Below are 17871 nucleotides of genomic sequence, written 5' to 3'. Positions count from 1 at the left end.
TGACTTTTGGAGGGACACAATAGATATGAAGTCTATCTGGGGGACTAAAGATTGGCAGGTTCAGGAAACGGAGGCTTTATTTAGAGCCTGCCTAATACCACAACAAATGATTTTCCTGCACAAAACTGTGCAACAAACGTGTCTTGGCCCGCCAAAATAAAAGATCTGAACACACCACCGGTTCTTACTCTTGCATGGTTTGAGAATTGGCAACAATTAACATCATACAATGAGGACACCATAGATACCATGATGCGTAAGAGTAAGCATAACTCATCAGACCCCAATCGGAAGGGATAGTTAGTCTGACCATTAGACAAAAACAGATGTCAGGCTCGATTCCTGGCTAACAGCAAGAAATTTACAACAAAATATGTATGGCATATGATGTATGCAGGCTGAACATTCGGGCTGATGACAGCTTACAGTGTTGGGAAAGGGAAACATCCACAAATACGTGGCCAAAGCCACGAGTTCCGGAATACCGCAAGCTGAACCACGCTTGCCCGAACAACGCATTTGCCTAAGCCACGCATATGCGTGGTTAAGGCAAATGCGCTCTAGTGTTCGGGATGGGGACTAGAAACAGGAGCTGTGGAACGGGAAGCGGAAATGGACAGTGTGTCTCCTGGAGCATTGCAACATCGACACAATGCCTCTTCAGATATGCAACAACTTTACAGATCTTTATGTCGTCATTTAGCTCCCTTACATATTACAAATCAGACCTTCTTGTCCCCTCTAGGGTCCGTCGTCGGGCTTGTCATATTGTTCCTGAACCATAACTAAGGTGTGCATGCATATTAAAATAAATCTAGCTGTCAGCACTGGGTCCCTGACAATGTGTATGCCTGTCCTACAGTTCAAATAACCCCATTCGCCTTCCCCCGCTATGCACTCCACAACTGTGCATAGGCAAATTTTTAACACCCCACCCCCTGCATGACACACTCTTACCAAGAATAAGAGATCGTGATCCCAAGACGAAACAAAACCCAACAACAACAACAACATTTCTTAACACACCCCTTGTGGAACATACTACGGGCTGATGTCGCCTGGCTAATGGTGCTCCCTCTCCCGGCATAGTAGGCAATGGGAACAACAACATTTCTACCGTGATGAATACAAATACTTGCGACATGCTGAGAGACAGTGGAGAAAGGACTGGCTCCATAGTAATAAAGACAGTTACCACAGCTCGGTAAGACGCTACAAATCGGCCCTAAATCTAGCCAAGGCCGCATTCTATGATAATAGAATAAACAAGCATTTGCAATGCAATAGGTCTCGCAGTAATTAAGTTTGAGCTTTTGGCATTGCTAAATATTGCAACACTAATTGCAACAAAAGTCAATAAATAGTAGGCAAAAAAAATGTGTATTTAGTTTTGTAGCAATGGTGGCATGCTGCACTTTAGATGAATATGTTTAAAAGTAAAGTGTTTGGGAAAGGAAAACAAACGTCCGGGTTCGTTGGACAGTTTGGATGATGTCTTGTTTTAGTATAGGACTAACGGGTATCACCTTAAACACCCTGGGGTCATTTATCAATGCTAGAGGGGCATGTTTTCCATGAAGAAGGCAAAAGTTACACACTTGTTGTGAGACGAAGAACATACATACATATATTTCCTAATGGTAGGAAGATTGTGTCTATGTTATATAGTAGAGTGAGGAGTCCTTTTTTTTAAATTTGGACTTTTGGTGCTTTGCTAATTCCAATTCCGAAAAACGCCGTGCGGTGATCACAAAGACGGGCTGCCAGGAAGGAAGGAGCAGGGAGGCCGACTGCATTGATATTGATATCAGCCAAACGGAAGAAGATAATTCACGCAACAGTTATCGTGTGTGATACATACCGTTACCCAATTGAGAGAGGGCTCTGGCTTTGCAATCAACACCCCGACTCCCACGGGAGAACAGAGCTAGAAGGTTCATTACATAGAACGGTGGCTCCTCCTGGCAGCTAAAGATACGGCAAACATAGAGCCTTATTAAGGCATAAAAGGAGAGTATTAAACCTCTTACTATATATATCTTGATAAACTGATCTGGAAGTAGAGGAAATTTAATGAACCCATGACTTCGGAGACAGAGCAACTTTGCGAATATTCAATTAGCAAAGCACCAAAAGTCCAAATTTCAAAAAAGGACTCCTCATAGAACCAAGAAGTTCCATCCAGGTGGATAATAAATTCATTTGGATCAACAAGAATCAGTCCTGATGAAGGCATACTAGAAAAAGCCGAAACGCTGCATCGACCTTTTGATTCTGTGACCTTTTTATTGTATTTTAATAACATTGTGATGATCATGTTCATTGTGTAATGGTTTTAATGTATTCTTTTATATATTGTATTGTGTAATAAAACCTGTATTTTGTTACCAAACCAAAGTAGTGATATGTTCTGAATCAGAAAAAAACGTTTATTTTAATTAATTTGTTTAATAATTTGTTTAATAAATTTTCCATTTTGTTGCAAGTAAATGCATAAGATTGACCACAGATAACTGAATCAACTCTTTTGGGTCCTGTCATTTCCCCGTGATCACTCTACTATATAACATAGGCACAATCTTCCTACCATTAGGAAATATATGTATGTATGTTCTTCGTCTCACAACAAGTGTGTAACTTTTGCCTTCTTCATGGAAAACATGCCCCTCTAGCATTGATAAATGACCCCAGGGTGTTTAAGGTGATACCCGTTAGTCCTATACTAAAACAAGACATCATCCAAACTGTCCAACGAACCCGGACGTTTGTTTTCCTTTCCCAAATACTTTCCCCACCGTCCTCTACAAAGTTAGAGTGGGGTCCTCCTATTTGTTTATACATAAAAGTAAAGTGTGCCATACTGCGATTGCTGCAATAGTTAATTGTGGATGCGTTAACAATTGATGTGTGCACTGATGGCTAGTGGTGTGTGTGCCTGTAGAAATTGTGCACTGATGGCTGGTGGCGTGTGCCTGGTGGAAGTGTGCACTGCTGGCTAGTGGTGTGTCTGCCTGGTGCAAGCGTGCACTGACAGCTGGTGGTGTGTGTGACTGGTGAAAGTGTGCACTGACAGCTGGTGGTGTGTGTGCGCCTGGTGAAAGCATGCACTGATGGCTGGTGGTGTATGTGTGCCTGGTGAAAGCGTGCACTGACGGCTGGTGGTGTGTGGATGACTGGTGAAAGTGTGCACTGACGTCTGGTGGTGTGTGCCTGGTGGAAGCATGCACTGATGGCTGGTGGTGTTTGTGCCTGGTGAAAGCGTGCACTGACGGCTGGTGGTGTTTGTGCCCGGTGAAAGCGTACACTGATGACTGATGGTGTTTGTGTCTGGTGAAAGTGTGCACTGATGGTGTGTGTGTGTTTGTGTGTGTTTGTGTGTGGGAGTGTGTGTGTGTGGTTGTGTGTGTGTGGGTGTGGTTGTGTGTGTGGGTGTGTGTGTGTGGTTGTGTGTGTGTGGGTGTGGTTGTGTAGGTGTGGTTGTGTGTGTGTGTGTGTTTATGTGTGTGTGTGTGGGTGTGGTTGTGCATGTGGTTGTGTGTGTGTGGTTGTGTATGTGTGGGTGTGTATGTGTGGTTGTGTATGTGTGGTTGTGTGTGTGTGGTTGTGCGTGTGGTTGTGTGTGTGTGGTTGTGTGTGTGTGGTTGTGTGTGTGTGGTTGTGTGTGTGTGGTGTGTGTGTGTGGTGTGTGTGGTGTTGTGTGTGGTGTTGTGTGTGTGGTTGTATGTATGGTTGTGTGTGTGGTTGTGTTTGTGACGTGTGCTGTCAAAATACAGAACAAAAAACGTCCAAGACGGCCAGGATTTCAGAAGGGAAGTTAGTACCTGGCTCCGCCCTAACAAAGGATGCGTCAGCTCACCTACTAAAAAAGCTAATTATTTTGCTAACTAGGAAAGCATGGACATATTACTGAGGACCGTTCTTACATAAGAAACCGAACCTTTCCTGCTTGAGAATGGTAGCCCTAATAACAGGCACAGTTACTTCCCACCCTACTTCATCCTCTCCAGGCATAAACGAGCTCCACAATCCCAGCGGCATGAGAAGTACATTACACTATTATTTGTATTTTAATGTATTTATATCGAAGCTGCCTAGTCTAGTCAATTGGTATATAAATATTCATGCATGGTATACATAGTTAAAAAAGAAGCGAATAACTAAATCCAATACGCTTAGCATGTCACGTATGTACTTTATACTACATATCACACACATCAAAACACTGCATTCATACACTGCTCTCCTAGACCCCACTCTTGCAACTAGGCGCAGAAGTTAATATAAATATCATGCGTTTTACCCCGCATTATTCTTTGTGCTTTTAGTCGCTGAAGAGCAGTGACGGATGTCCCACTCTGGCCGTCACCTACCACTACACCAAAACTCTTACCTCTTTGGCTAAAACGCAACTCGGCACTGTTCGAACCAACGACTTCCCGCGAGATTGCATACTATACCTTCTTTATGCACTGTCGCTATCACACTTACCCACAGCTTCCAGTATTCGCTCAAGATAATATCCATTCTACACAGCACAGCTATTGCCTGTAGTGGTCTATAACATTGCTACAAACACCGCTTGTACCATGACAAAGTACACATAAACTACCAAACGGCGAGAAATACTAGGACAAGACTAACTATGCTCGCCGGGCAAAGGGCATGTTACATGTTCAAAACAAGGACAAGCATCTTGATAATGCTCCCTAAATACCACTCAGACACTAAAAGCACATTACACAACACCAACAATCAGACATGTAACAGTACACAAATCCTGGAACATTTTCATCCCGAGATGAGTAAGACTCGGTGTTAATGGAATTCCCAAAAACAGAAACTACAGTCGCCTACACCACATCGAAAGCCAAGTGAGCTACGAGGCAGTTTACGCACCAACCATGTGCTATACAAATGTCAACAGCATACTACAACAGTGCATGACATGGTGACATGGCTCAAGTCCAAACCCAGCAACACCAAAGGTAGCACCATGGAGATAGAGCACTCACAGAATCCCCCTAAAACCAACAGCTTAATTGACATTACAAGACTTTAGTGAGTTAGTGCAACAGAAACTGATGCATAAGACAGTTAACCTTTATAAATATACATTACGGCCTCAGTTTGATCAACAGACAAAGAAAACATTTCACCTCAGTAATAGGTAGGCAGTTCCTATTGATTTCTATTCACAAAGATTTATGCTACAGCAGCATAAATGTTAGGATGAAAGCACAGTAACATGCTTAGCGATGGGTGATATTTATTGCCAGCTCTAGGAATCTGGTTGTTCTAGACATCAGGACTGCGACAGGTCAGAGCATAAAAGTTATTTTGTAAGTCACTAAACTCTACAATTGCTCATAGTTCCCAAAATAAAAAGCAGATGTCTAAATTAAAATTGCGAAGACGAATAAAGAAGCCCGGCAGAGGAATGGAAACATCAGTGCACATGGCAACATCTGAATGTAAAGGAAATGAATAAAATACCAGCTCAGTAGAAAACTGGTCGAGAGCCTGAACGCATTAAAAGATGGTATATATGCAATGAATGTGACACTATCCAAATATACCATGTTTCATCTTAAATAATATACATTCATTTGCTGTCAGTAACTCTAGATAGACTTTAAAATACTATTGAGGTCTCGAGGCTGGTACCCAAGAGAGAGAAATGCTTGCCATAGTGAACACCTATTTCATGACCTGCAGCACTACACTATCACACCCTCGAACTTTGATCCTCTGCAACATGCACAAACTTCCTTATAAGAAGTGCAACAGAATCCACAGGTCTACATTTTAAGAGCTTAACCCCTCGTCATGAGGCACGGTTGAGCTGTGCTGATGACGAGCTCAGCTCGTCATGAAACGATGGGAATAAAGGATCTGCAGCACAGGAGGGGAATTGCTGCAGCAGCGATGTAGTTAAATATGGAGAGTTCGGCTGTAAACATTCATGGACAGAATCCGGCTCCACTCAGTAAGGAAAGGTCATACTTTACAAAACGTGTTGTGGAAAATATGTCTAACACACCAAATTCCCTGCTGCTGATGGGGTAGAGTCCACATGTGCGCGAGGCTGAGACTATTCTTGGAGAAAAAAAAGGTGGCAGGCCTGCAGCCCATTTTTTGTGACTTCTATTAGCTACATTAAAATACAAGTTCCGCTTTTGTTATCTGATTTCACGTGGGCTACGCTGGCAAAATGCAATTGAAAGGGGCGAGAGCCCGAGCAGCCAGAGCGCAGCCAACACAGTTTACATTTTAAAGATGTTAAAGCAGAAAGAACTCTGAACAATCCTGCATCATCGTAGAGGGAAATCAAAATATAAACAATGCTGGAGCGGCTCGGACTTTCTTCTGGAGACCGAGTAGTATGCTTCATGAGACAGAAATATTAAGTTATGGTAGAGCCAAAGCACACTCCGACCTTTCTACATGTTGTAGATGGCTTTGTTTTCTCAATGGCGCAACTGTGCCACTGGGACACAATCCGCTTCTAGCAGGAATTAAAAGGAGAGGAAAAAGACGTGCCCTTAGGAAGTAAATAATACCTTCTCTATGAGAAAGTCTGTTTCCATTAAACACCGACACACAAATAACCAAGAAATATCTTAAAAGGTTGGCTTCAAAAACAGATTACCAATGCAGCGTTTCAACTTCGCCCTTACTCTGCTAGTAAAAACTTCTCGGCGACTGTTCAGCTGGATTTTCAAAAAGCACCAACAGTGAATATTCCAATTAGAATGTAGAACCATTGAGAGAAGCTGAACGATGCTGTGATCGGGTAGGGTTGCTACTTCCGTTCAGTCCATCAGCATGCCCAGATTACGAACTGTAAATTTGGAGGTTTTTCTGTGGAATCTGGCAATTCTGCCCGTAGTGAACGTCCCCTGCCTGACGTACATGCCCTGTTATACTTCCGCAGTCCCTTCTTTAGCTCATGCCGGCCTGCGGGAGCCGTCAGTGTGCGGAGGCGCGGTGAGCCCGAGTCGGAGCTTGCAACCCTCTCGTTCCTTTCACCCGTGTCCGGGTGAAGCAGCCTAGGGTCCGCCGAGGGCACAGAGGTGAGTGTGGGGGCCGGGACGGCAGTGGGGACAATCGGCCAGGTCCTGGAGCTGGGCTCGGGGGGGCATGGGGCTGCACAAGTCCGGAGTGCCGGGGAGGGGTTGGTGCCTGTGTCTGTGCGTGTGTCTGTGTGTGGGAGGGGGAGGGGGGGATGTCTCTCCGTGCATGTGTGTGTGCTTGTGTATGTGTGTGCGCATGCGTGCGGGGGGGGGGGTGTGCCTGTGTATGTATGCGCTTCCCAGGAGACAGACACGGCGAGCGCGTGGCCTGCGCCGATCGCATTTTGAGAGAAGCGCGCGGCCGGCACTGTCTCCTGGGAAGCAGTGTCAGTAACAATAGATCTCGGCGAGTACAGTGCTTACGCACTGTATCGCTACGAGACCTAAAAATGCCACTAATTCTGCAAAAGAATCTTACCTGATAGTCAAAGAACTACTTAATATTCCTATGGCATCCGCTGCTTACCCCCCTCCCCCGGATAGAAGTAAGGACCTAGCCACCTATTTCGACTCAAAAATTTCGCGGATACGGGACTCCCTCCCTACTATCAGCCCTCATAATCACGCTGATATAGAGGCCTGCACTAACAGCCCGCGGCTGCCCTCCTTCAGAGCAGTCTCCCTCACTGAGGTCACCTCCACGCTGGCCAAAATGAAAAGCGGATCTCCCCTTGACCCGGCCCCGGCTAGACTTTTAAAAACTGTGTCTCCCAGCATAGCCCCCATCATCAGGGATCTCATTAACACCTCTCTCTCCCAAGGCACAGTGCCTCCCAACTGGAAGAACGCTGTTGTCAAGGCCCTGTTGAAAAAGCCCCAACTGAACCCGGACGACATGGCCAACTACAGACCCATATCGCTCCTTCCTTGTATCAGCAAGATGGCTGAGAAATTAGTTAATGTGCAACTTTCCCAATTCCTTGAGACTAACAAAATCCTGCGTCAATCTCAAACAGGATTCCGGCCCGGCCAGGGCACGGACACTGCCCTCCTCTCCGTCATCGAGGAGGCAAGGTGCATCCTGGATTCAGGAGGATCAGTGGCAGTGATCCTCCTGGATCTCAGTGCCGCCTTTGATACGGTGGATCACCGTGTCCTTCTCCATCGCCTGGCCAGGGCAGGAATTGTGGGAACTGCTCATGCATGGATTGACTCCTTCTTATCTGGTCGCTCATTTCAGGTGTGGGACGGCAACTCACGCTCAGACCCACTCCCACTCACATGTGGAGTTCCTCAGGGGTCGTCGCTTAGTCCCACCCTGTTTAATGTTTACATGGCCCCCCTTGAAGATGTTGTTACCCCTTATGGGATAAAAATAGTAAACTATGCAGACGACACCCAACTTGTCGTCTCTCTTTCTCACCTGGATAAACACCCAGACAGCCTGCTCAACTGTCTCCAGGATATTCACACCTGGATGTGCGAATCCTCCCTGAAGCAAAAACCGAAATCATGCTTCTGGGCAACAAATGGTCCTCCATCCCTCCATCAGTTTGGCCGGACGCCTTTGGTGATATCCCCATACCAAAAAAAGAAATCAAAACACTAGGAGTCTGGCTGGAACCTGACCTCTCCATGAAGACCCAGGCAGCCAAAACCGCTGGAACATGCTTTGGCCTCCTGCGGTCAATTCGCAAAATTCTCCCTCTCCTTCCCCCCCTATCCAGGAAACTACTGGTTCAAGGGCTCATCTTAGCCCGGCTTGACTATAGCAACGCCGTCTACCTCGGCGCACCGGAATTCACCCTGGCCAAACTCCAACGGACACAAAACGCTGCGGCGAGGCTCATTTTGAACCTCCCTCCCAGAGCCTCTGCCAAACCGGCCCTCAAGGCTCTGCACTGGCTTCCGGTTCGCCAGCGAGTAGAGTTTAAAGCCTTGTGCACCACCCATAAACTCATCAACGGTGTTGGCCCAGCCGCCTTGAAAGACATGGTCATCCCCTACAAAGCCGCCAGAATCCTTCGCTCTGACGGCGAACATCTGGCCATAGTTCCAAAATTTAAGAAGGCCCGCACCGGTGGCCGTCGCTTCTCGGTCAAAGCCTCCGCAGGATGGAACGCACTTCCTCGCAATTTGCGTCTGGAACCCTGTCACGCCCTCTTCCGAAAAAAACTAAAAACCTTCCTGTTTCCCAAATAGTTCCCCCGGTCTTCCTCTCCTGGATCTCACAAGTCTACAGCGCAGGGATGCCTACGGGTCACCAGGCGCTCTATAAATCATAAAATAAATAAATAAATAAAACATGCATCTCCCCACAGGGCGGACCCCACCACAACTGTACACCACTCTTCGCATGTCGCCCACGCAGAACGAAGTCAGATCCAGGGATATCGACTGATTGAACAATGAGTTGTAACATAGGTTACTTAATCATAATCAGACCGTAGTGGTGAAGAATGCAGTACAAGCTGTTACAAACCATCCCCATGCCAGATAGTCTAAACAGTGCAAAGGAAATTTAAGACCAGATGAGTCGATCCCGCTCAGTAAGTCTGGCCTGGTACACCCCCCAGGAAATACCAAGGAGACCCAAGTCCTCCCGAGTCGCCACATCCTCCCCTGTATCCGCATGTGGACCTGCAAGACTCTTCCTTGATTTTGCAACATATCTACGCTTAAGGAAATGCAGGACTTGCGCAGAGTCTGTGAATACACAAGTCTTTGCGTCAGCATGAACTCTCAACTTAGCAGGCTAATCATCATATTGTACTCGAACTGCAAATTTCAGTATCCACATTGTGCATATTTACTGCTGTTAAAGCCTCTTTACTAAGATTTCTTTCTTTTTTCACCTCCTTGTCTATAAATCCACGCATCTATTGGCCTAGCAGTTATGGCAGATAGTATTTAGAATTACTCAAAGCAACTGATTTTCTGTTTTTATCCACATTAAAAAAATTTATGTTTTCTGTCTGTATTTATCTGTAAAAATCAGTAAAAGCGGAAAACAGGGAGCCTTATCTATAGTTAAAGAGCCTCGCTATAATTGGGCGTGGTGGCGCTCCAGGCACCGGTTGAGGAGCCAGCAAACGGTGCACCCTCTCTACTACAAATATATTGGAAAAACAGTCTCTTTCCAGTAGTGGTGTTAACAACTGTTCCACAGAGAGCTCCTTATTGGGGATGTTGATGGACTCCGCGATTTCAACAATACGTATATTGTTCAGCCTTGAGCGAGCTTTCAGGTCCTCAGCTTAAGCCTGCAGGGACCTAAGTTGCTTCTCCACAGTGTGGGAGAGTGATGCCGAGTTCAAGGTGTCTTTGGCGTCAGAGACCCTTCTTTCAACCATATCTAAGAGCTCAGTATGCCTATATAGGTGCTCATTTATCCAGTCCATGCAAAAGAAAGGGAATACATTTTCCCATCTATTTTGTTCAAAGCAGTGCCCACTGTTAGCTGCACCTTGAAGAAAACAGCTCCAACAAGCTCTCCCTGCCACAGACAAGATATGGTTTTGTACTGGGAAAATGTAGCTTTCTTTTCTATATTCTTACATAGTTGAGTATTAGTCTCTCAGGTTTCTGGTGATATTTATGAGCCACTTGGTCTGTGGCCCCATGGTCTATGATGGCAGGAGAACGCATCAATGGTAATTGTGGAGAAGTGTGGCTCAATGGTTAGAGCAGGCAGACCTCGATGCAGAGCTCTGCCCAGGGACCAGGGTTCGATTCCTGCCCCAGCGGGTCTCGGGCTCATTAATTCCCCTGACCAGATATTCTTGCCTCAGTGCCTATTGTGATCATGGGTCCCACGCTGCAACTCTGGGCAATAGCTTGCTTAGTCTCCACAACGGCCCCCACAACGCGAGGGATGCCTGGTCTGCACCATGGGGGTGCCCAGGAGTGGACACTTCACAGGGAAAGCCAGGAAGGGTTCCCTTGCGGTATTCGTACAAGCGCCCGGAAACCCACTGCGGGTAGCTGTGCGCTAAACAAGTACAAAAACATTTACATTTACATTACATGGATATCTGTTATGTCTCATCTCTACATTTATTTTACTACTGTGGCATATATATATATATATATATGTATATATATATATATATATATATATATATATATATATATATATATATATATATATATATATATATACACAGGGCTCGACAAATCCACTCGCCCGCTCGCATTTGCGAGGGAGAATGGATCAGGACGAGCTATTTTTAGGTCCTACTCGCCCTTTCTGGCGAGTAGGAAGTCAAACTAGCTTTTGTCCTCTGTCTTTGAAAACAGAGCAAAAGTGACAAGATAACATGATTTAAAGGCACTTTTATTGCTCCTAAAGGGAATGCGCAATAAAGATGCCTTTAAATCTTGTTATCTTGTCACTTTTGCTCCGTTTTCAGAGACGGAGGTCAAGTGGGTTGAAGTCAGGTCGAGGGGATTTTCCATGGTACTAGACCTGCAGGACTAGTACCATTTTTCGGATTTGTCGAGCCCTGATATATATATATATATATATATATATATGCGTGTGTGTGTGTGTCGCAAAAACACCTCGGACACGGACAATCCAGTTAATGCAATTTTAGTTAATTGTTGCAGATATATGCCGCATGACGTTTCGGCTCCGTGGAGCCTTGCTCACATGACATGATATATATTAAAGATTATAAAATATTGACTTAGTAGTTACAATTGAACTGAATGTACCAGTAAAACGGCATTTTTAATTTGCTTACAAAAGCGGTCACCTTTTCAAACATCTGCAAACAAATTGGCACTTTACTAGCAAAACCTGGTAAGTTTTAGAATTCCAATCACCACACAGGTAAAAATGTCAAGGTAAGGGGAGGGGGTCGGAATGTTGTAGTCCACATTATAGGAGGGGATGATCATCCTGCCCGGCTCTGGGCTTCTCCTCTCACAGTTGTGGTATCTCCCCACATGCAACAATTGTAATATACACCAAATCACACTTTTTATTTGCAAAAAGCACCGCATAACCTCTTTTGTGTGGCAGTCTATGCTATAATTCATGTCTTCCAGCCCAATAGCTATGCAGAATTACAGCGGCCCGAGTCTAAAAACAGGATGAGCTTTCCCTCAACGACTCCATACCTCAACATTTGTTTGAGTTATGATGCTAACCTTTTCATTTGGGTTCAATGTCTTATTATATTTGGCTTTGTAATGTGGAAAAATCAAGAAAATATCAGAGGGTCTAAATTCACATTTATCAGTAAAGCAAATGTGGAAATATAGAAGATGTGACCTATTCACAAAACTATAAATAATTACGCATAAATCTGAACAAGATGGCTAAAACATAAATATTCATTAATACAGACGCAAATATTAAAAAAGAAATACTGGAAAACCAGGAACCCAATCATAACTTTTTTTGGAGTCTCTAGAACTTTATATAACCGTTAACTTTGTTTTTTTCACTTGTTAAAATGATTTACTGCATTCTCCTGCCATGTGCCCAGGGAGATAGGGCAGATGACATCAGTCCTGATGAGAGCATCTAGTTTAAGTTGGGTTCAAAACGTCAACAACACATCCTGAGCTGTAATTTGATGAACTGAACGTGGATTTCCATGCATTATCAAATGATATTACAGCCTCAGCTGTATCAGGGATGAGAAGTTCACTTGTAAATACATGCACCAGTATGAGCACTAGGTTTGTAACACCGTGATCTGAGAATAGAATCATATTCATTACATTACGTGCCAATTCAACTATTTGTATGAAATGAATAGAAACAAATTGATCCACATCAGCGTAAGATTTATGTGATTAGCAGTCATTTTGAATGAATCCCATGTGACCTTTCTCACATAGGAGCATAAAGATTATACATGTACATTGGCTGACTGCTCTCTAAACCGGAGTCAAATCTGTTTAGTGGAGCAGAATCTGCAAAAGGCAGCTGGTTAGATGTACATAGCTAAAAAATCAGAGCACTGCAGCATAAGCTTTAAAAACATAAGGAAAAGAAATATGATCAACAAACAGGGTAATAAAAATGGAACCAGCTGCCATGTTAGAAGTTGTCGAAATGTTAAAAAGTGGTCTGTGATGAAAACTGACATGCAGAACAAAGAACCACAGTGAAGCTGTCCAACCCAAGTGGCTTATGTTTCATAATCACCTATTTGGTACTGAGGGACTAGCCATCCATCACATAAAAAAGCAATCGTTTCCAGTTCTGCCAAAATGTGGGGCGGTACCCAGAAGAGAGAACATAAAAAAGCCAGGTTGCCATTAATTCATGGAGAATGTTTTAAGGATTACTTCAAAGGTGGTCATGATTTAGTTCTACTTTGTGACCTATTTTCAAAGGATTGAAGTTGTTTTTTGTCTTATTTTTCTCAGGAGGGTTTGCTATTTGTATTGTTTTATTTGGATGAGCAATGTCAAAAAATCGTGATTCCCTTGGAGTTAAATTAATCCACAGTCACACTCACTTATTCATGCTTCACACTATATCCATACTCAGTGCTACGATAAAGGGAATCCCATAGTTATCAATACAAGCACAGTACAATCTTGAAAAGACCCAAATATTACCAAGGATATAAATGTATTATCAATTAAAAACATAAAAATGTCATCAGTACATTTTATACATCTGAACAATTAATAAAAAGCCTAACACTAAAGTCTTTGGATTAAAAAACATATACAGTATACACGACAAGAGACTAAAACCAGTGAAATTATACTAAATCATCAAAAACGTTAATTCGTTGGAATCTGTTATAACTCTGTCAGAGTCACAATGATAAATACTGACAAAGTCGTTCCTCGAATCTAACTCAAATAATTATTTGGATGAGCAACACTGATTTCTGGGATATCTGTTGAATTTCAATTGCCAATTTTAAATGCCTCATTTAGCTTCAGAATTACAGTCCTTGCTTTCTTCACAATTGAAGGTTTTGCAAATGGCCCCTTGACGGATCTCAAAGTTCTTGCCCATTACAGTGTTCCAGATGCTCACTGTTCAAATCCCTGGTGTTGCATATAGGGGTCTACGTTTTATCAATTCTTTTTTACATGACATCATTGCTATTGCTGTATAAACTAGGAGGAGAGTCAGGAAGGGGTCTATTTTATGGTGGCTTTGTTTGCCAATGGCCTATTCTGTTTGATATGCCACAATTTGCCTGCATTGTGTTCTGGACTATTAAATCATAAACACTGTCTCATCTTCATCATCCTACTTTCAACGCACAGTCAATAGCTTTCTGGCTTTTGTATCTTTGGACTCTTATTTTGAGACACTGTCAATCAATATTTATGATTTTCCAATGCCAGCAGGACAATAATTCAATATGAAGATTCATCAATATCAGAACCAAGCATGTGGCCAGATTTGGTTTTGGGGCTGTTACGGTGGATCTGGTGTGACAGGGTGTTGCAATTCTGAGCTCTAGTAAAGGTCTTCTACAGCCACTCACCTCATGTGACAGTACCCAGCTCAGTCTTGCAGGTGGATGAATAAGTAAGCATTTCTGTCCACACTTGTCCTCGGGTGTCTAGATAGACCTGTTTTTAGAATGAAGGCTTTCCAACACTCTGAGCATTGATAAGGCTTCTCATCTGTGTGTACGATTTGGTGAATTGTAGGTCTTCCTTTAACTGCCCACAATCTGAGCAGTGATACGTTTCATCACATGTATGTATTCTTTGGTGACAATTAATATTTCCTTTCTGAAAGAAACTTTTTCCACATTATGTGCACTGATAAAGAGTCTCTCCTCTATGAGTTCTAAGGTGTCTAGCTAGGATATGTGGGCGACTGAAGCCTACCCCACATTCAGAGCACTGATAGGGTTTCTCACCTGTATGTGTTCTCTTGTGCTTAGTAAGGCTTCTTCTGTCACAGAAGCTAGTCCCACAATCAGTGCACTTATAAGGTTTCTCACCAGTATGTAATCTTTGGTGAATAGTAAGAGCGCTTTTCATAGTAAACCTTTTACCACAGTCAGTGCACTGATAAGGTTTCTCACCCGTATGTACTCTTTGGTGAATAGTAAGAGCGTCTTTTTTATTAAAACTTTTACCACATTCAGTGCACTGATAAGGTTTCTCATTTGTGTGTATTCTCTGGTGAACAGTAAGACTTGCTTTGAAACTGAACCTTTTTCCACATTCAGTGCACTGATAAGGTTTCTCACCTGTGTGTAATCTCTGGTGAACAGTAAGACTTCCTTTCAAACTGAACCTTTTCCCGCATTCAGTGCATTGATATGGTTTCACTCCTGTGTGCACCCTCTGGTGAGTTGTAAGATTTCCTTCATCACTGAACTTTTTCCCACATTCTATGCACTCATAAGGAGTCTCTCTTGTATGAGTTCTAATGTGTCTAGCTAGGATATGTGGGCGACTAAAGTGTGTCCCACATTCACTGCACTGATAAGGTTTCTCACCTGTATGAGTTCTCTGGTGCTTAGTAAGGCTTCCTTTGTCACAGAAGCTAGTCCCACATTCAGTGCAATGAAAAGGTTTCTCACCAGTGTGTATTCTCTGGTGAGTCGTAAGATTTCCTTTTACAATAAACCTTTTACCACATTCAGTGCACTGATAAGGTTTCTCACCTGTATGTATTCTCTGGTGATTAGTAAGGCTTCCTCTGTCGCTGAAGGCAGCCCCACATTCTGTGCACTGATAAGGTTTCTCACCTGTATGTCTTCTCTGGTGTTTATTAAGGTTCCCTCTGTCACAGAAGGTAGCCTCACATTCAGTGCACTGATAAGGTTTCTCGCCAGTGTGTACTCTCTGGTGAATAGCAAGAGTTCCTTTCCAATTAAACCTTTTACCGCATTCAGTGCATTTATAAGGTTTCTCGCATGTGTGTACTCTCTGATGAATAGTAAGTTTTCTTTTCACAGAGAACCTTTTTCCACATTCAATGCACTGAAAAGGTTTCTCTTCTGTATGACTTATTTGGTGCCGAATGAAACATCCTTTATCACTAAAACTAATCCCACATTCAGTGCACTGATGCGGTTTCACGCCTGTGTGCACTCTCTGATGAGTTGTAAAATTTGCTTCACTATTGAATCTTTTTCCACATTCACTGCATTGGTAAGGTTTCTCACCTGTATGGGTTCTATGGTGGACAGTAAGAGTTTGTATGCAGATGAAGCTTGCCCCACATTCAACACATTCATGGGGCTTTTCACCTGTATGTCTTTTCTGATGAGTATCAAGACTGCTTTTCTTGATAAAGGCAGCATCACACTCAGTGCACTGATATGGTTTCACTCCTGTGTGCACTCGCTGATGAATCATAAGACTTGTTTTATGAATGAACATTTTGTTACATTCTGAGCACTGATATGGTTTGTCACCTGAGTGTGTTTTCTGATGAATATTAAGGCTATCTTTTCGACAGAACCTTTTCCCACATTCAGTGCACTGATGAGGTTTAACCCCTGTATGTGTCCGATGGTGCATAATAAGAGCGACTTTCTGACAGAACCTTTTACCACATTCAAAGCACTGAAAGGGTTTTTCGCCAGTGTGTGCTCTCTCGTGATTAGTAAGATGGGCTCTCCTACTGAACCGTTTGCCACATTGTGGGCATTGAAAACATGTTTCATCTGAATGTAATCTTCGGTGAATACTAAGACTTCTTTTCCCTTTGTACCTTTTCCCACATTCTGAACATAGATAAGGTTTCTCAACAGTGTGTGCTATCTGGTGGAGAGACATATGTGATTTCTTACTGAATCTTTCCCCACTTTTGCTGAATTGATAAGGTTTCTAACCTGTATGTTTTCTAAGACAATTTGTAAAATGTCCTTACTCTAATGGTGCTCACACTCTGATGAGGTTTTTCACCTGAGAGCCCTCTCCTGTGATTGGTACAACTTTCAGATGAACCTTCTTCCATGTTCTGACCATCGTTAATGTTCTCGTCTATACATATTCTTCTCTCTCTCTCACTGAAATTCATTCAGATCTTTCACCTGTATGGTTTCTTGTTTGACTGAGTCATTTCCAATGTTCAGCGCACTGATAAAGATTGCCACCAACTCGTAATGTATGTACTCTGGTCTATAGTATCAAGTCCTTCCTTGCTGAAGCTTTTCTTACACTTGGAGCATTGATATGGTTGCCAGTGTGAGTTTGCAGATGCTGGTTACACCTTCACTTTCCTTGAAACTATTTTCATATTCAATACATTGATACGTTTTCTCTGGAGTACAGCATCTTCGATTGACAGAAAGTCTTTTTGTGTGACTGAAGCTTTCCAACAAAGTTTATTTAAATTAACCTTGTTTTAGATTTGAAATATGTTTGTGATATTGGGAATAACAATCTTTTCTTTTTGAACCATGGTTTAATAGTTTTCTTTTATTTTCCTCCGAGTGTCTGATGTGTTAAAAGTATTGACTATGTGACACAGAGAATTGATTATGTCCCATTTGTCAATACTATATCGCTCTGGAGTGCAAGACACACAATGACTAACTGAATTTCAGTTTTCAAGTTCCAGGGATTATCACCTATTGAAATAAGCAGAGAGTACCATTATTAGCTTTCGTCGTGTTCCCACAACAAAATATACAAGATTGAGAGAGTGAGAAAGAGAGAGAGAGAGAGAGTTGAAGGGGAGAGATGATGACGTACGTGTGCACCACCAGAGAACCATCATTTAAAAGTAATAAAGCAAAAGTGATGCCCTGCTATTAGTTTCTGTCAGGTATATTTCTGATAATGATAACATGTGAGTGTAGATACCAGGAGCATTAGTGGATAATACATATATAACACATAAAAAATAGGCAAATGACTGTGTGACATCAAAAGACACTGACCATAAGCGATG

The 17871-nt window shown here is 43.0% G+C and overlaps 2 protein-coding genes across 2 annotated transcripts in view; both read right to left on the bottom strand.

The window, feature by feature from the left end:
• The window catches only part of LOC147659486 (uncharacterized), a 128652-nt gene that overhangs the window by 80626 nt on the left and 30155 nt on the right, over positions 1-17871 (bottom strand). The gene's annotated exons all lie outside the window — the stretch shown is intronic.
• The window catches only part of LOC147659485 (uncharacterized), a 56934-nt gene continuing 52657 nt past the window's right edge, over positions 13595-17871 (bottom strand). The window contains exon 3 of the mRNA XM_086951718.1: positions 13595-17548. Within this exon, the coding sequence (XP_086807844.1) occupies positions 14766-16751 (1986 nt within the window). The 5' untranslated portion in view covers positions 16752-17548 and the 3' untranslated portion in view covers positions 13595-14765. The remainder of the gene's footprint in view (positions 17549-17871) is intronic.

This window comes from Lissotriton vulgaris, unplaced genomic scaffold (assembly GCF_964263255.1).
Source record: "Lissotriton vulgaris unplaced genomic scaffold, aLisVul1.2 SCAFFOLD_2085, whole genome shotgun sequence".
Taxonomy (NCBI): Eukaryota; Metazoa; Chordata; class Amphibia; order Caudata; family Salamandridae; genus Lissotriton; species Lissotriton vulgaris.
Note: the sequence above shows the minus strand (reverse complement) of the source record. Positions and strands in the feature narration are given on the sequence as shown.